At 46.8% G+C, this 16,199-nt stretch overlaps 2 protein-coding genes across 2 annotated transcripts; one reads left to right on the top strand and one right to left on the bottom strand.

The window, feature by feature from the left end:
* Positions 1-717: 717 nt before the first annotated feature.
* Positions 718-4,117, bottom strand: LOC136425682 (uncharacterized). Its single transcript, XM_066414622.1, has one exon. The coding sequence runs from the start codon at positions 2,546-2,548 to the stop codon at positions 971-973; it is 1,578 nt and encodes a 525-aa protein (XP_066270719.1). The 5' UTR covers positions 2,549-4,117; the 3' UTR covers positions 718-970.
* A 6,095-nt stretch (positions 4,118-10,212) lies between these two features.
* Positions 10,213-16,149, top strand: LOC136425216 (kinase D-interacting substrate of 220 kDa-like). Its single transcript, XM_066414012.1, has 6 exons — positions 10,213-10,249; positions 10,964-11,209; positions 12,068-12,308; positions 13,879-13,981; positions 15,300-15,434; positions 16,015-16,149. Exons 1-6 carry the CDS (start codon positions 10,213-10,215, stop codon positions 16,147-16,149), a joined length of 897 nt encoding a protein of 298 aa, XP_066270109.1.
* Positions 16,150-16,199: the final 50 nt, after the last annotated feature.

Here is a 16,199-nt window from a genome sequence, read left to right on the forward strand (position 1 = left end):
AGGTTCAGACGGTGACGTCACTCCTGCGGTTCCTAGAACACGTGATGGGGATCCAGTACCGCGTCATCATCGTGGTGGACGACCTGGACTGTTGCCCTGGCGACCGCGTGGTGGGCGTTCTGGAGGCCATGAACATCCTGCTGTCGGACGAGGAGAGCAACATCATCTCCATCGTCGCCATGGACCCGAAGATCATCGTCAACTGTCTGGAGAATCGTCTGACGGACACCATCACCAACAACTCCAGCGGGTTCGTGACGTGTCAGTTACGTCATATGTTTGTGTATTCTACGTGCTGCTTACCTGTTTTTGTTTATGTTTATGTGTTGTTCACGTAGTGTTCACGCGTTGCTCACGTGTTGTTCACGTGTTGTTAGGTACGAGTACTTGCGGAGGATTGTGCAGTTCCCGTTGTAGTGTTGTTTATGTGTTGTTCACGTGTTGTTCACGTGTTGCTCACGTGTTGCTCACGCGTTGTTCACGTGTTGTTCACGCGTTGTTCACGCGTTGTTCACGTGTTGTTCACGTGTTGTTCACGTGTTGTTCACGTGTTGCTCAAGTGTTGTTCACTTGTTGTTCGCGTGTTGTTTACGTTTTGCTCACGCGTTGTTCACGTGCTGTTGGTTACGAGTACCTGCGGAGGATTGTCCAGTCCCCGGTGTAGTGTTGTTTGTGACAGGTTTCTTATCCACAGAACAGACGGAACAGCCTAAGATCTCGGTTCACACTCCTTTTATTCCACTCATGAACAATCCGGCCACTTCTCAGAACTCTCAGATCCCATCTGACCCCGGTCACTGACGCCGGACCTCTCCCCAGTTCTGGGCCCTACCATTATCTCAGGATGGGGGGTGACACTTATCATGACACCTCCCCCAGGAAGATAACTATACATCAGATATCTTCTAACATCATGTACTATCCTAATTTAGCATCTAACAAATCTAAACTAACACATGTCATGTTGCTGCTACATTCTTTCCCTGTCCCTCATTACACCATACTCCTGTTGTCTGCCACGTTTTCCCGCTTCTCTCATGAGCTCCTGCTGCCTCTGCAGCCAACGCAGACGACCCCGCCGGAAGACAGGGTCTTCACTCATGAGCTTCTGTATCCTCTCCTCCACGATACTTCTGCTCTTCACGTCTGCCGTCGGAGGACACTTCACGTCTCGATACCCTTGCTTCTGCCTCGCTGGGATCTGATACCGCGGAACTACCGACTTTGTCTTCCCAGCACGATTTTTGTCCTCCCCCAACTCATTCTTACTCTCCTGAGTTGCTACCGGACTTGCCCTACTCGTGACGCAGGCCTCCCCGTAGTCGTTGCCTAGCAACACCGGGTAGGGTGTGTTCATCACCCCTACTTCCACAACCTTCGCATCCCCTCCCACTTCCAACTCGACTCTTGCCGTGGGAATGGTATCCACCGTCCCATTGGCCAACCTGACCCTGATTTTGTCTTCTTGGTAGGCATTCCGCGGCACCAACTTCTGGTTGACGTACGTCTTTGAACTCCCGGTGTCCCGGTACACCGTCACCTTCCGGCCATTTACCGCTCCACTGCTGCTGTACCTACTCTCCTCCCCCAAGATTCCGTCCGCGTCCCAGGGTTTGGCTCTCCCCTGTGCGAACATACTCTGCGCGAGCATACTCTTCCTAGGGGATTCTCTCTTCAAACTTGGGCAATCTGCTTTCAGATGACCTGTTTCGTAACAGTGGTAACAGGTCCCGCGGAAACCTCCCCCGAGCTCCCTGGAGCTACCGTTACCGCTCTTCCTGGTGGACACCCCCCCTCCTGAACTTGGTGAGTTGCGTGGGCGGGCACCTTCGGCCAAATTTCTATCGTGCGCGATCAGGTACTGCTCACTTAATGTCCCGATCTCCTCCAGCGACTTGGGCTTCCTCTCGCGGAGCCACACCGCCAAATCCACAGGGCACGAGTCCAGGAACTGTTCTTGGATAATCTTATTACATATCCCCTCGTACGTCTTCGGCGTCCCGGCCAGGTCCAGCCACCTGTCCAGGTAACTACCCAACCGGGTAATGTACTGGTCGGGCGCTTCTCCCTCCTGCGGGAGCTCGGTTCTGAACTTCTTCCGGAACCCGTCTTCAGTTAACTCGTACCTCTTAAGCACATCCTCCTTTACCTTCTCATAGTCCTGTGCATCTGTCTCTGACATGCGGTTGAGTACATCCAGGGCCTTCCCTGTTAGTAGAGCGCTAAGCGTGGACGCCCATAGGTGTTCCTCCCAGTTGTTGGCCCGAGCAAAGCGCTCAAACCTTAGGAGGTACCCATCGATCTCCTCGCCCTCGACATAGCAAGGCAGCCTTGGCGCCTTCGCCTTAACTTCACCCGTACCGCCTTTCTTTCCCGCAACCTCCGCTTGTTTTAGCTTAAGAACTTCCATCTCAAGCTCGTGCTTCCTCTGAGCATCGCGCTCTCTCGCCCGTTCGTCCCTCTCAAGGGCTTGTTGTTTCTCAACAAACTCTAGAATGTCTGGCCCTTCTAGCCCCATCTCCTTCGCTTGTGCTATCAACACATCCATGACCACACAGGTCAGAGACTCCCTGCCTGCAGCAATGTACCGTCCCCTAGTTAAGCCCTTACAAAATTCAAAACAGATGTGCAACAAGCAAGTCTGTCCTCTCTGGGGAAGGGACCCTCTGACTGCAGCAATGTACTACCCCCTACAAATACAGTATAGAGTTCCCCAAATTCAGCCCAGATGTGATATGCTGACAAAACAACAGGCTTGTTATCTCTATCTTTCACAACCCCCCACAACAGAAAGTCAACAGGAACAAACAACAGAAGGTCTATCCTGAATAAAAATAAGAAAAACACCAACTGTTCGATTCAGCTAAAGTTATGTCGGAAGTCCTTTCTCTCTCTTAGTCCTAAAGTGACAAAAGTCGAGTGTTCTACAATTTCACCGACGGGAAATTCCCCAGTTCCCACTCCAACTTATGTCCTTTTCTTGGCTGCTTCCTCGTCAGCACGGGTCCTCTTGCCTGGGTCCTGGAACAGAATCCTCCTGGAATCTGCTCTTGGCCCCGAACCCCTGATCGACGCAGCCTTCTTCCCCGCCACGTGTATACGCCTCACTGCAGACACGCACGAACACAGCCAGTGTCCGTTTCTGCAGGCTATCCCACGGTCCTGGCAGAACACCGCTTCTCCAAACGGCACCCCCGATGGATATGCTAACTTCTCTGCCACGTGTATACGCCTCTCCGCAGACACCCACGAACACAGCCACAGTGTCCGTTTCTGCAGGCTATCCCACGGTCCTGGCAGAACACCGCTTCTCCAAACGGCACCCCCGATGGATATGCTAACTTCTCTGCCACGTGTATACGCCTCTCCGCAGACACCCACGAACACAGCCACAGTGTCCGTTTCTGCAGGCTATCCCACGGTCCTGGCAGAACACCGCTTCTCCAAACGGCACCCCCGATGGATATGCTAACTTCTCTGCCACGTGTATACGCCTCTCCGCAGACACCCACGAACACAGCCACAGTGTCCGTTTCTGCAGGCTATCCCACGGTCCTGGCAGAACACCGCTTCTCCAAACGGCACCCCCGATGGATATGCTAACTTCTCTGCCACGTGTATACGCCTCTCCGCAGACACCCACGAACACAGCCACAGTGTCCGTTTCTGCAGGCTATCCCACGGTCCTGGCAGAACACCGCTTCTCCAAACGGCACCCCCGATGGATATGCTAACTTCTCTGCCACGTGTATACGCCTCTCCGCAGACACCCACGAACACAGCCACAGTGTCCGTTTCTGCAGGCTATCCCACGGTCCTGGCAGAACACCGCTTCTCCAAACGGCAAAGTTCTCCTAGTTCTGACAAAGCTCTCCTGGCCTTGACCCACCGATTCTTCAAGGTTTTCCGCTGATCCAAGCCGAACAACGCCAATGTGACAGGTTTCTTATCCACAGAACAGACGGAACAGCCTAAGATCTCGGTTCACACTCCTTTTATTCCACTCATGAACAATCCGGCCACTTCTCAGAACTCTCAGATCCCATCTGACCCCGGTCACTGACGCCGGACCTCTCCCCAGTTCTGGGCCCTACCATTATCTCAGGATGGGGGGTGACACTTATCATGACATTGTTTATGTGTTGTTCACGTGTTGTTCACGCGTTGTTCCCGTGTTGTTAGGTACGAGTACCTGCGGAGGATTGTGCAGTTCCCGGTGTGCCTGCCGGAGCCGAGCGTGGCGGACCGGCGCAAGATGCTCTACACGGTGGTGGACGGAAAGAGCGGCATCTTGGTCCGGAAGTACATCTCCGTTAAGACCGGCAGAATCTCCTTCAAGGCGGGGACCAAGGCGCGCCAAATGTTCCTGAAGGACGGCCAGGGACAGACCTCAACCAAGGGCAGAGCGTCCCTGTGGACAGCCCTACCGGATGCACCCTATGACCTTGAAAACCAAGATGGTGGCCCCCAGGACCTTCCGAACCAAGATGGCGGCTCCCAGGAGGGTCCCTCTGCTCCACTCCTGCCGACATCGCAGCAATCTGACGAAGTTGACGTGGCAGCGAGAACGTTGATAGGAGCACTGGAAACCCAAGTCAGCACTCACGAAGTCCTGAATAACTTAAGGCAAGACATCATGGATGACGTTTACAAAGACTTTCTAGGTGACGTCATCCAGGCACTTGATGACGACGATGGTGACGCAGACAATGATATCATGCCGTATATCCATGGCAACGCGCTCCACATCACAAGCCTGTACCACATATTGCGCATGACCGTGAAGGTTCTCAGGCACAGACAGCTGCTGAAGCGGGTCACGCCTCGCCAGGTGGCGTTTTGGGTCGTTCTGGTGGAGCAGTGGCCCTACCGGACAAGCTGGGTACTGCAGTACATCGAGGACTCTCAGCAAAAAGACAGAATCAGGCGACGTTGCAATCACGTGACCGGATCGGATGAGCAGATTTCAACGTCATACATAGACGGGAAGGATGAGATAAACAAGTGAGTATTTTTTACACGTCATGAGAAAAATTGTTCAACATGCTTTATTTGAAAATAAATGTATACTTGTTGTCATGAAGTCTACTTCGACGACTTACTGAAAACTTTTGTAATTTCTCTCAAATATGAAATCAGACTACAAATATCTGAGGGAGGATTGCTCTTGTTTCACCCAATATCTCTTTTGCTATCGATATCCTTAATGAGTCTTAATCAACTGCATATGACCAAACTTAGGGCAATCGACATTAACCTTACCGGGACGGGGGGCGATATAGACTTTCAGCTGTCCATAAGTTTTGAAGATCTGTACCCAATATCATCATGAGGTTATTTTTTGCTTAACGAGTTTTGCGTGATTTTTTTTCTGCAGGGACACCAAACTAGCTGCCGTGTTCGTCAAGGTGAAACCGGAAATGGGCCGGGTGGACAAGGAGGGTTTCCGGCGGCTGAATAACCTTGACGGTGACCCCGAGATGTTCGAATTGCTGCTGACGGAGTCAAAGTTCACCGTGCAGGTGCGTGCACATGAGGGCAACTTCCTCAATTGTGAGGATGTATTTTAACAGTTTGAGTGGGTATTTTACTGGACTGCGGCACGTTGGCGACCTCACTGCGGCCTAAACTGGATTTGTGTTACCCTTGACTCTATAGTGGGAATTCATGCAAAATGTACAAGCATGACTTATAAAAGATAACAAAACACAAAAAGCGTAAAAAGATTCGAGAGAGAAACAGAGAGAAGAGAGAGAGAAACTGCGAGAGAATTTGAGAGAGAGATATTGAGAGAGAACGAGAGAGAGCGAGAGAGAGAGAGAGAGAGAGAGAGAGAGAGAGAGAGAGAGAGAGAGAGAGAGAGAGAGAGAGGAGAGAGAAATTCCACTAAGAGATGCCTTTAATGTGCGTTTCAGGACATGATGAACCTGCTCCCCTGCACCATCAACTTGGACTATTCCATCCAGCGGAGGATCGCCGCAGCCAGAGGACTCACCGTGGAGTAATGATAGGAACCGCTAGGGGTCTCTCTCCAGAAAGAGCAGCGTAATCTTCATTGATAGTTGGCAGAATGGGGATGAGTTGTAGAAAATTAATCATTCGAGAATTCCTCTTTTTCACAGACAGTTTTTAACTGTAGGTACAGGTAAATGATGTTTTAGCTTATCGGGACTTTTATCCATGGAGGAAAGATAGTCTCCGCTAGGGGGCTCTCCTAAGAGGAAACAGTAGGCTTTTTTTTCCAGAGAAGAACAGCCAATGTACTTGATCAGACTTTAAAGCTTACTATAGTACATATTTTAGACACTGAATTTCTTTCAGAAAGTTTTTTTCTGGGTCTACGTTCTGAAATGTAAGGTTACAATCGACCGCTTACATTACGCAATTAAACAGTTACTCAAGTAACGGTATAAATTCTGAAAACGGTCAGACGTTTCAGGGAGTATCCTTTTGTCAATGGCACAGTGTCACTGACGTTAAATAGTGAATGCTCCCTGAAACGTCTGGCCGTTTCCAGAGTCTCCCCAGCTCCTTGATTAACTGTTTCATTGCGCATTTTGTTACCTGGATGACTAAACTTCTTCTGCAGACCACCAGTTTTGCTTGAACATCTATACTTTTACCAATCCACGTTGTAATATGATATACTCAAGTTACATTCAAGCCATTTTATACAAAACATTTATATATAATCACTAGAGAAAGATGTTAGAAGGACATCTGAAACCTCTGATATTTTCATATTGTAATCCAGTGGTATACTAGTAGATTGAATTAGAACTTTATTCATTTTATGCTATTTATCTTATTTCATTGCCAAAGGTGGTGGGAGAAAATATCATCTGGAGTCAATGACACAAACTTACTGTAACCAAGTGTTGGATAGACTATTGTTCGAATTCACAGCCATTCAACGCAAACATAATATACCTCATGCACAACGGGAATCTGTTCTTTCTCTTTATGGTGTTTGCGCTCACGTGACTATGACGTAAGCATCGCCCGCCATGCTGAATGGTTAAACGGGGGATGAATTTTGATTTTCCCTACAGCCTCGTAATTACGTATGAATTATGCAATATGCAAATTTATAGGTCAAACTTTCCTGGTTTCAACCAATCAGCGTGGCGGCTGTGACGTCACGTGACGCACCTCTTACGTTATGATGATTTGACAACATTTGTATGAAATAAACACTGGAATGAAACCGAATCCTGTTCACTTTCACGATTTTTCCTACCTAGCCAGACAGTTTGACTAAGAAAGCATTGAAAAGTTTGAGTTTGATATGTTGCTATATCTTTATACTGTATTTCGTCTTTATACGAGTTTAGCTAAGTGGTATAACTAAGTTAGACTTTGTTCGTGTGTTAGGAGGGTTCGTACAAGTCAAAATAACGGATGAATGTTAAACCGATTTGTTAACTTTGATGGTTATCGTACAAAATATTACATTTCCCCACCTCTCCAAACCAGTGAAAAAGGTACCTTTCCTTAATTGCCAGTTTCCAGAATAGGTTTAACTCTTCAGTTGTAGTATGAAAACAGCACAGGTTTTTGACGGATGGCGACGTACGTTCCGGTGCCATGACGTAGCTTCCGGTGTGATAACTGCAAAAGTCCTATAAACTTTACATAACCATCAAAACTATTCTAAACTGCCGCTCTGAAACACAATGCAGCCGGGCGATCGTGTTGCCGTATCTGTTTCAAGCATTCATCAATCAATCTCGGCGTACGACGTAACAATGGCGGCGGTCATATTTCTGTGTGTTTTACCCTTCCATGGGCGACGGACCGAGTCCGGACTCAAACAGTAGCGCTCCTGACTCGCCTCGGGGAGAAACTGTCTTTCCACAGATTTTTATAGATACCGACACACAAGGTAAGTAAAGGTGCTGTCTACGCTTGTATTATTTCATTAAGGGTTATATAGTTAGGGACTTCGGACGTTTTTAGTGTGTAGATATCGAGACAAAAAACCAATTACGAAGTTTAGCCCCCCCCCCCCACCCCCCGCCCCCCTCAACACTCCCCGGTTCCTATATCTCAGTCCCCGGAACGTACCGATTCCATATGTTGGGGACTTTGAGGCTTCTTTTGTTTAGATATAACAACAACATCGTCGGCAACATAATTATGTGTACGTCCCGTTTGTCGCATCCCGTTCCACGGAGTGTTTTAAATGGGTCTGTTGCTTGCTGTAACTGATGTATATACTCGGGTGTAAGCCTTCGACATGACTGCTGCTCATACTGGGACGCAGAGATGTTTTAACTTTGAACACCTAACTTTTCTGGTTGTAAAAAGAACTAAAGGTACTTTTTCTAGCCACTTGTGTGACGAACAGAACACTTCGCTTACTTCCTGTGTTTTTTTAACGAACTCGCTCAGTGCAAGGCCATAGGGGGGGCACTCATCTAAGCACTGGACTAATTCTAACTGTAGCAGCATCTCTTCACCCTAGGTCAGAAACATCAATGCTCGAGACAAGCATGGCTTCACTGACCCATTAGGAGAAGCAGGGGTTACGAAGGCTGCTCGGGAAATTCCCTACCCCACTTAGGCCGGAATGTTTTGGTCCACTCACACCGGGGCATGCCCCTACTCTTTTTCTCTCCAGGCCCTTCCCGACTTGTCTTCCCATGTCTGCACGTGTATGTACGCCTTCTTGCTTTTAATTTGCTGCAGTGCCAAATAGATTGTAGTCGTTCTCCTTGGTCTTATCTGGAGGAGCTACAGGTTTGTACAGGACAGCTAGCCGCCTACATGTCAAGACACTTAAGAATTTTCAAGAGAAACCATGCCTCGCACTACAATGCTATTAACAGCACACGGCCCTATACACATACATTAACAAAGAATACGATAAAGATATATCACATGTCAATAACACGTTAGTCTTTTGCGGGTCAGGTGTGAACTACTAACATTGAAATACAGTTCATTTGAGTAAAACTGGGATTGATAGTATATAACAAACGCCTCTGCTCTAGTGTTTGTATCTGTAGCATCGACAGTGATACATGTATGTTCTGAACACAACACCACCGAGCGCCTATCACCCGACGCCGTCTCCATGGCGACGGAAACCCCACCCCTTAAGGGGTCAGTTAAGGGTCAGAACGATATACCGTATACTGTTGCCCTGGTGACAGTAACAACGCCCTTAAGGTCAGATGAGGTTAAGTCGACCTAGTTTGCAAAGGGGGTTCGAGATGAGATTGTGAAGGGGCTGAGAAACAACAGCGATTTATTTCCTTAGCTAGGCTGGGAGACCCCGGTTCAAATCTGGGGAAGGGTATCCTGGTTGGAGCTGCATTCGTCTTTCGCACGTGATCGAGGAGGTGCCTCGAGCACGTGAAAGGGCACTACAACAGCCTCATTACTCGGATTGGTACCTACTGGCTGTGCTGCAAATTGATATTAGGTATATATTGTTACTTTCTAGAACCATGCCGAAGAACAGAGTTGGATGGGACCGAGAGCAGGGCTCTCATGACGACATGAGCGACGACGAACAACCCTGGGAACGAGGTACACGGTCGGCCGATACCATTGACACGGCGGGGGAGCAACAGTCGAATCCCATGGGAGAAGACCAACACAGAAACGTGCTACATCGTGACCAAAACAACAAAACTTCGGAACGATTTGATGGGGAGGGGGGCGACCAACCTTCCACTCTTCGGGTGGAGGATGAGACAGGTATCACACCTGCGCTACCTGTACCTTACTCGGACAGAACAGAACACCTTTCAGGTGACAAGTCTTTACATACGTATACTACTGTCGGGAACACAGCCATAGAAGGAGTACAAGCCATACACGAATCGAACCATGCAAAACCTGACGTTTTTAGATCGAGAAAAGTCGAGCCCATTGCTTCTGGAGACCACCTCTCGGGGCAGCCTGGTCGGACTGACAGCGCCACCATGCGGTGCCAGGTCGCCTATGCAGGAGAGGCGCCTCCACAGGGAGGGATCCCTGGGACTGGGCAGCAGCAGGTCCCAAACGGCTCATACAAGCGGCAAACAAAACGTGAGCTATTTCTCTATTCACACCATCTATATACTTCAAGTTCACGGTAGCAAAATTTCACGGTGCAAGAAAAATTGACATTTTCACTGAACTTTAAAGTAACTTCACGGTGGCAGCAAGTGACTTGCAGAAAGGATGTGTGAAGGAATCATAAATAGGTTTTTCACTGTGATGATAAGTTCACGGTCCAGCGGTGACAGTGAAAACAGTGAACTTAAAGCTACAGTGAAAGAAACAAGAACTACAGGCTTAGTTTCTATTTAATGAATTGTTAAACTTTTTTAAGTTCTCGGATATTCTTGAATGTAGTTCAATCTGTGATGCATAATATTCTTGATATGCCAATAGGGTCAAACATACCATGAGAGTCACAGTCGTTAGAGATTACATGACTTAAGTCCAAATAAAGCCGTAAATATTAATCCACCCATCCGTAAATATGTAGTCCTAATAAATCTATACTTAAAACGAAAATGTAACTCTGTCTCTATTACTTCAAAATTAAGGGAGTGAAACGATATTTTGTGCGTCTGTCGTGTTTCTGACCGATACTTGCAAAGCAGTATGTCATTGTAAAGGGGGTGAAGTCTGCCATCTCTCTTGATATATGTGAGCAGAACATAACTTACTCACCTACTTACTTACTTACTTACTTACTTTCTTACTTACTCACCTACTTACTTACTTACTTACTTACTCACCTACTTTCTTACTTACTTACTTACTTTCTTACTTACTCACCTACTTAGTTACTTAGTTACTTACCTACTTACTTATTTACTTACGTACTTACTTACGTACTTACTTACCTACTTACTTACTTACTTACTTACTTTCTTTCTTTCTTTCTTACTTACTTTCTTACTTGCTTTCTTACTTACTTACTTACTTACTTACTTTCTTAATTACTTAATTACTTCAGGCACATCAAAGGGCTCAAAAAAGAAGCGTCCGTCCCGGGCAAAGAACCCTGATCTGCCGGATGTGATTAACAACGGCGGCGGTGCCCCACCGGAAGTAGAACTGCAAGGTGACCCCCTGGGCTACACGATCTACGCGGCCAGCATCGCGGAGATCCTGACGGACGAGCGGCTGGAAATGCCGCTTTCTGTGGGCATCTACGGCGGAAGGGGCATCGGGAAGACGTGCCTGCTGGCCAAAATTAAAGGTATTACTGCAAACACACGCACACACACACACACACACAAACAAACACACACACACACACACATACACACACACGCATACACACATGCAAACACACACAGACATATGCGCACACAGATACAAACACACACAAACACACAAACACGCAAACTCACACACGCAAACACACACACGCACGAGCACGTAAACACAGACACAGAACTCATTTCAATTCTCAAAATCAAGGTATCACTGTCAGTAGTCTCTCTTTTTCTGTCTCCCCTTTCATTTTCTCGGTCGTGTATCGTGTGTAGAAAACCCATCAATGGTCTCGTGACTAGTAGCTCTCGCGAGACAGCTGACAGTGTGACGTCAGTCTCGTGTTCAGCAACTCACGCGAGAAACATGTACTGGGTTGTGTCAATGTTGTTTACAATATATAGCGAACAGTATTGTTCCGGATCGATATCGCCGGGTTATTGATGGTAATCGATGAAACATTGACTTCGTGAAAATTTTCTCGTCAATACAGAGCAGACAAACAACATCATCGGAGCTGAATGCTCGGACAGCATCAGAACTAGACATGGCAACAGATGCCATATTGAAAATCTTCAAATCTTTATTTGTTTGATCCAACATTACAGAAGTACATATAATTCATTCAGATACATGCACTTCTGAATTGCGTTGGTCTTACATATCACATACCTATGTACACACTATAACATAACAACAAACTACGACGCAGACTGCACTTGACTGTTGTACAAACGGATGGAAAGAGTTGTGCAGTCTGTTCGTCCTGGTCGAAAACATTGTTCAACATTTTAAAGTCTTTGTTGCTGATGTGTTATCTTATTCTTTCTTTTCAATGCAGAGGAAACCAACAGCATCATTGCGGAGAAGAACGCTAGGGAAGCAGCTGAACCGGAAGTTCTGTCGCCCTTCCCTTTCCGCGTTTTTATAGTCCTGTTCCTGGTCTTCCTCTTCACCCTAGCGGGCACCATCACCACTGCAGTTCTGCACCCAACCGCATGGATCGCTGTTCTTCCGCCCACCCTGCTGGCCTACGCGTGCTGTCTGCTGGTGGTGCTCTACGCACGCGGCTCGGATCTCAGGCAATATATATCATTTTATTTACTTCTTTGTTTCGTATTACCAGTAAACCACTTTTATGCGTAGCTCACGAGTTTTGTACGTGAGTATAAGTTGCTTAACACCAGACTGTATATAAGGTTCGATCCACTCACACCGGGAAGGACCCCTACTCTTGTCGATATTAAAGTGTGGTGGGTTCTTTTACGTGCTCGAGGTGTGGCTCTCCTCAAACACGGGACTTCCGGCTTTACGTCCCACCCGAGAGGACGTCCCTAGCCGAAGCCAAGTATTCATTTTCACCTTAGTCAGAAAATAGGCATTAAGTGCCTTTTCCAAAGGCATTGGGGCCTGCTTAGGGAAGCACACTTTAGATTCTTTTTTTTTTTTTATAGATCAGTCTTTTTATTGTTTATAACCAACATAAATTTTACAAAAAGAAAATCATGGCAAACATACAGAAAATGAAGGCACATGTGTGACAACAAAACTGAAACTTAAAATCCAAGAACAAAAGAGTATGATCATAAAATGCCGAGAGAACCCCAATCATTGTACAGGAAAATAACGGAAATTAACTAGATAGAACAATATGTAGTTTCCCCCACTTCCCAATGTGTTTCTGAATCTTATTTTTGCGTTGGGCAATAATGAATTCTAATTTTTGAAAGTAGGAAACAAATGAAATAAAACCAGATAAATCCACATGTATTTTACGATATCTAAATATATAACATTTACCTAATAGAATAATAAGATTTGACAGAACAGGGCATCGGTTGCTTAGATCACCAAGGACAGTATTGAAAGCATTCATATGTAACTTTATCTTTGTCAAGTTAAAAAACCAACCCTCCACTTCAGCCCAGAAATTAGCTACAATTCTACAATTCCAAAATAAATGTATGGTTGTTTCCTCCTCTTCATGACACAGACTACATAGAGGGGAGTCTACCAGGCCCCAGGTGTATAGTGTTTTATTTACTGTTAAGAATTTAAAAAGCGTCTTAAACTGAAACATCCTTGTATAGGTATCAATTGTGAGCTTATAAGGTAAGCAGTAAACTTGTCTCCATGGGATAGGAGTGTTAAAAAGTTCCTCCCAAGACAGTTGTATTCTATACGACGGTTCACAAACCTTGTCATCGTTGATAAAAAAAAGGTACAAATGTTTATTGATGAGTTTTTTTCTAAGCCAAGTTGTGTCTCTACAAATGGGCATGCAAACTTGTAAGATATGAGATGCTTTCTTTAGTAATGCTTTCCAGTGAGCTGGTATAGCAGAAATTAACTGATTGTATTGTAATTTTGTACACATATCCCCAAATTTTAGAATGAAATTTTCATAAGAAAGAAATCTATTTTCTAAATCCAATATATCATTAAGAAATCGAACACCCCCAGTATCAAAAGCTGTGGAAAAGAATGGTTTTTGACCAATACATATATTCGAGTTCAAACAGAGAAGCTGTTGTTTGACTTTAGATTCTTAGCGAACGATACCAACCACAGACCATTTTGCTGGTGATTCGAACCCAGAACCCCTAGATTCGGAGGCTACGGCCCTAACCACAGCCCACCTCGCCCCCTCAGGCGGAGATCCAACCCGATGCACTGGATCCTCGGGATCTACCTGGATCTGATCGACCCACCATGCATCGCGCCAGCCAACGTGCCGCAGCCGGAGCGCTACGAGGTAGGGTTTTTATCTCCAAGCAGATGTAAGGATCCTGGTTTGGTTTCTAGATTTCTCGTTCGATGGTCTGGGTGCACTGAGGAGTTCTTCGGTTGTAGGGCATTGTGGGCTTGAACCTTTGACCAACTCCCGGAGTCACGTGTCCATAATCATGGCGGTTACTTGCATTGAGTTTTCACACTAACATCGCCGCTTCTCGTAAACTGTCGTCGGCATTTGAAACGGTCGACGCCATTTGAAACCGTCGTCGCCCTTTGAAACGGTCGACGCATACAAACGTATATAAAGCAACAGTTCAATTAGAAATGTTCACCAGTGCGTTATACATGCTTTAAAGGAGTTATCTATAAAGAATAAAGGGTACCACCTAATCCTAATCAACAACGGCAAGAACTATCACGGTGAGGATAGAGCGTACCAATACACTTCAAGTGCTAGAGCGTGCTTATGCACATAAGACGGTGACTGCCGTTTCAAAAGGCGACGACCATTCCAAAAAAGAACGACGGCCATTTCAAACGGCGACGACCATTTCATAGGGCGACAACCGTTTCATAAGGCGACGACCATTTCATAAGGCGACGCCCGTTTCTAAAAGCTACGACCGTTTCAAAAGGCGACGACCGTTTCATCAGGCGACGACCGTTTCAAAAGGCGACGACCATTTCATAAGGCGACGACCGTTTCTAAAAGCGACGACCGTTTCAAAAAGCGACGACCATTTCATAAGGCGTCGACCATTTCATAAGGCGACGACCGTTTCAAAAAGCGACGACCGTTTCAAAAAGCGACGACCATTTCATAAGGCGTCGACCATTTCATAAGGCGACGACCGTTTCAAAAAGCGACGACCGTTTCATAAGGCGACGACCGTTTCAAAAAGCGACGACCGTTTCAAAAAGCGACGACCATTTCATAAGGCGACGACCGTTTCAAAAGGCGACGACCGTTTCAAAAAGCGACGACCGTTTCAAAAAGCGACGACCGTTTCAAAAAGCGACGACCATTTCATAAGGCGACGACCGTTTCATAAGGCGACGACCATTTCAAAAAGCGACGACCGTTTCAAAAAGCGACGACCGTTTCAAAAAGCGACGACCATTTCATAAGGCGACGACCGTTTCATAAGGCGACGACCGTTTCAAAAAGCGACGACCGTTTCAAAAAGCGACGACCGTTTCCAAAAGCGACGACCATTTCATAAGGCGACGAACATTTCATAAGGCGCCGACCGTTTCAAAAAGCGACGACCGTTTTTAAAGGTGACGACCATTTACGAGACTGAAATCAGCAGCGACCTTTCCCCCCTCTCCTCCAGGTGATCTGGGTGGACTTTAACGCGTGGGAGTTCTCGGGCTGCAAGGTATTGTGGGCCGGGATCGTGACGCGGCTGTGCGACACCGTGGAGGCTGTGATAGGGGCGCGGCCTACGCGGTTCTACAGGTGCATCATGGTAGGTTTCCTTCCTTCCGTCTGTGTGTTGGTTTGTTTGTTCTAGTGTGTGTCCGCGAGTTGTGGAGAAAAAGACGACCGAAACTTCGGCAAAGTTGCATGTTTGAAAATGAAACAATTTTCTATAACCTCGAAACCCAGCTGGCAATGAGGAGCTAACGAGAACGTTACGTTTGCGCCACGCAGTCCTGATATAGGCTCTTGTTTCCCATTCCGTGTGTGTAGAGGAAAGTGGACATGGCTTCCTCTTCCCAGGCCTGTGAGTCCGGAGCATCAAGTCAGCAATAATGGCTTTCCTGTTCGTCAAACCGTGTCACTCTTGCTCTAATTTCGTCAGTCCTTTACTTTTACCATTCACCGACAGAATAGTAAACAATGGCATACAATAAACGCAACATGTTGAACAGTTCCTTAGCTCATTATTACCAAGTGGAAAGCAGCAGGACGACCTGGTACCAGGTCACACGAGGCAGGCTCTGCCTTAAGCCCGTCTCTGCTTTCCACTTGGTAATAAGGAGCTAAGGAACTGTTCAACATGTTGCGTTTATTGTATGCCATTGTTTACCATTATGTCCGTTCAGAGGAAAGTAGAGATGGGCTTGAGGAGGAGTTTACCCCGCCGTGCCTGGTTCCAGATCGTCCTGATGCTGACCCTGGTCGCCCTGCTGGTCTCCGCCTTCGAGATACACCTCTCTAGGGGGCTGTGTCAGTATTAAGTGATATTATAGCCAGTCGTAAGTAAGCATTGTGGTTCTTCTGCAGAGAA

This window comes from Branchiostoma lanceolatum, chromosome 19 (assembly GCF_035083965.1).
Source record: "Branchiostoma lanceolatum isolate klBraLanc5 chromosome 19, klBraLanc5.hap2, whole genome shotgun sequence".
Taxonomy (NCBI): Eukaryota; Metazoa; Chordata; class Leptocardii; order Amphioxiformes; family Branchiostomatidae; genus Branchiostoma; species Branchiostoma lanceolatum.

Bases quoted from the DNA above. Each gene is read 5' to 3' on its own strand.
- LOC136425682 (XM_066414622.1), bottom strand. From the start codon at position 2,548: ATGGATGTGTTGATAGCACAAGCGAAGGAGATGGGGCTAGAAGGGCCA.
- LOC136425216 (XM_066414012.1), top strand. From the start codon at position 10,213: ATGATAAGTTCACGGTCCAGCGGTGACAGTGAAAACA. The intron at 10,250-10,963 runs GTGAACTTAAAG...TAATTACTTCAG, and splicing joins CAGCGGTGACAGTGAAAACA to GCACATCAAAGGGCTCAAAA. The intron at 11,210-12,067 runs GTATTACTGCAA...TTTTCAATGCAG, and splicing joins CCTGCTGGCCAAAATTAAAG to AGGAAACCAACAGCATCATT.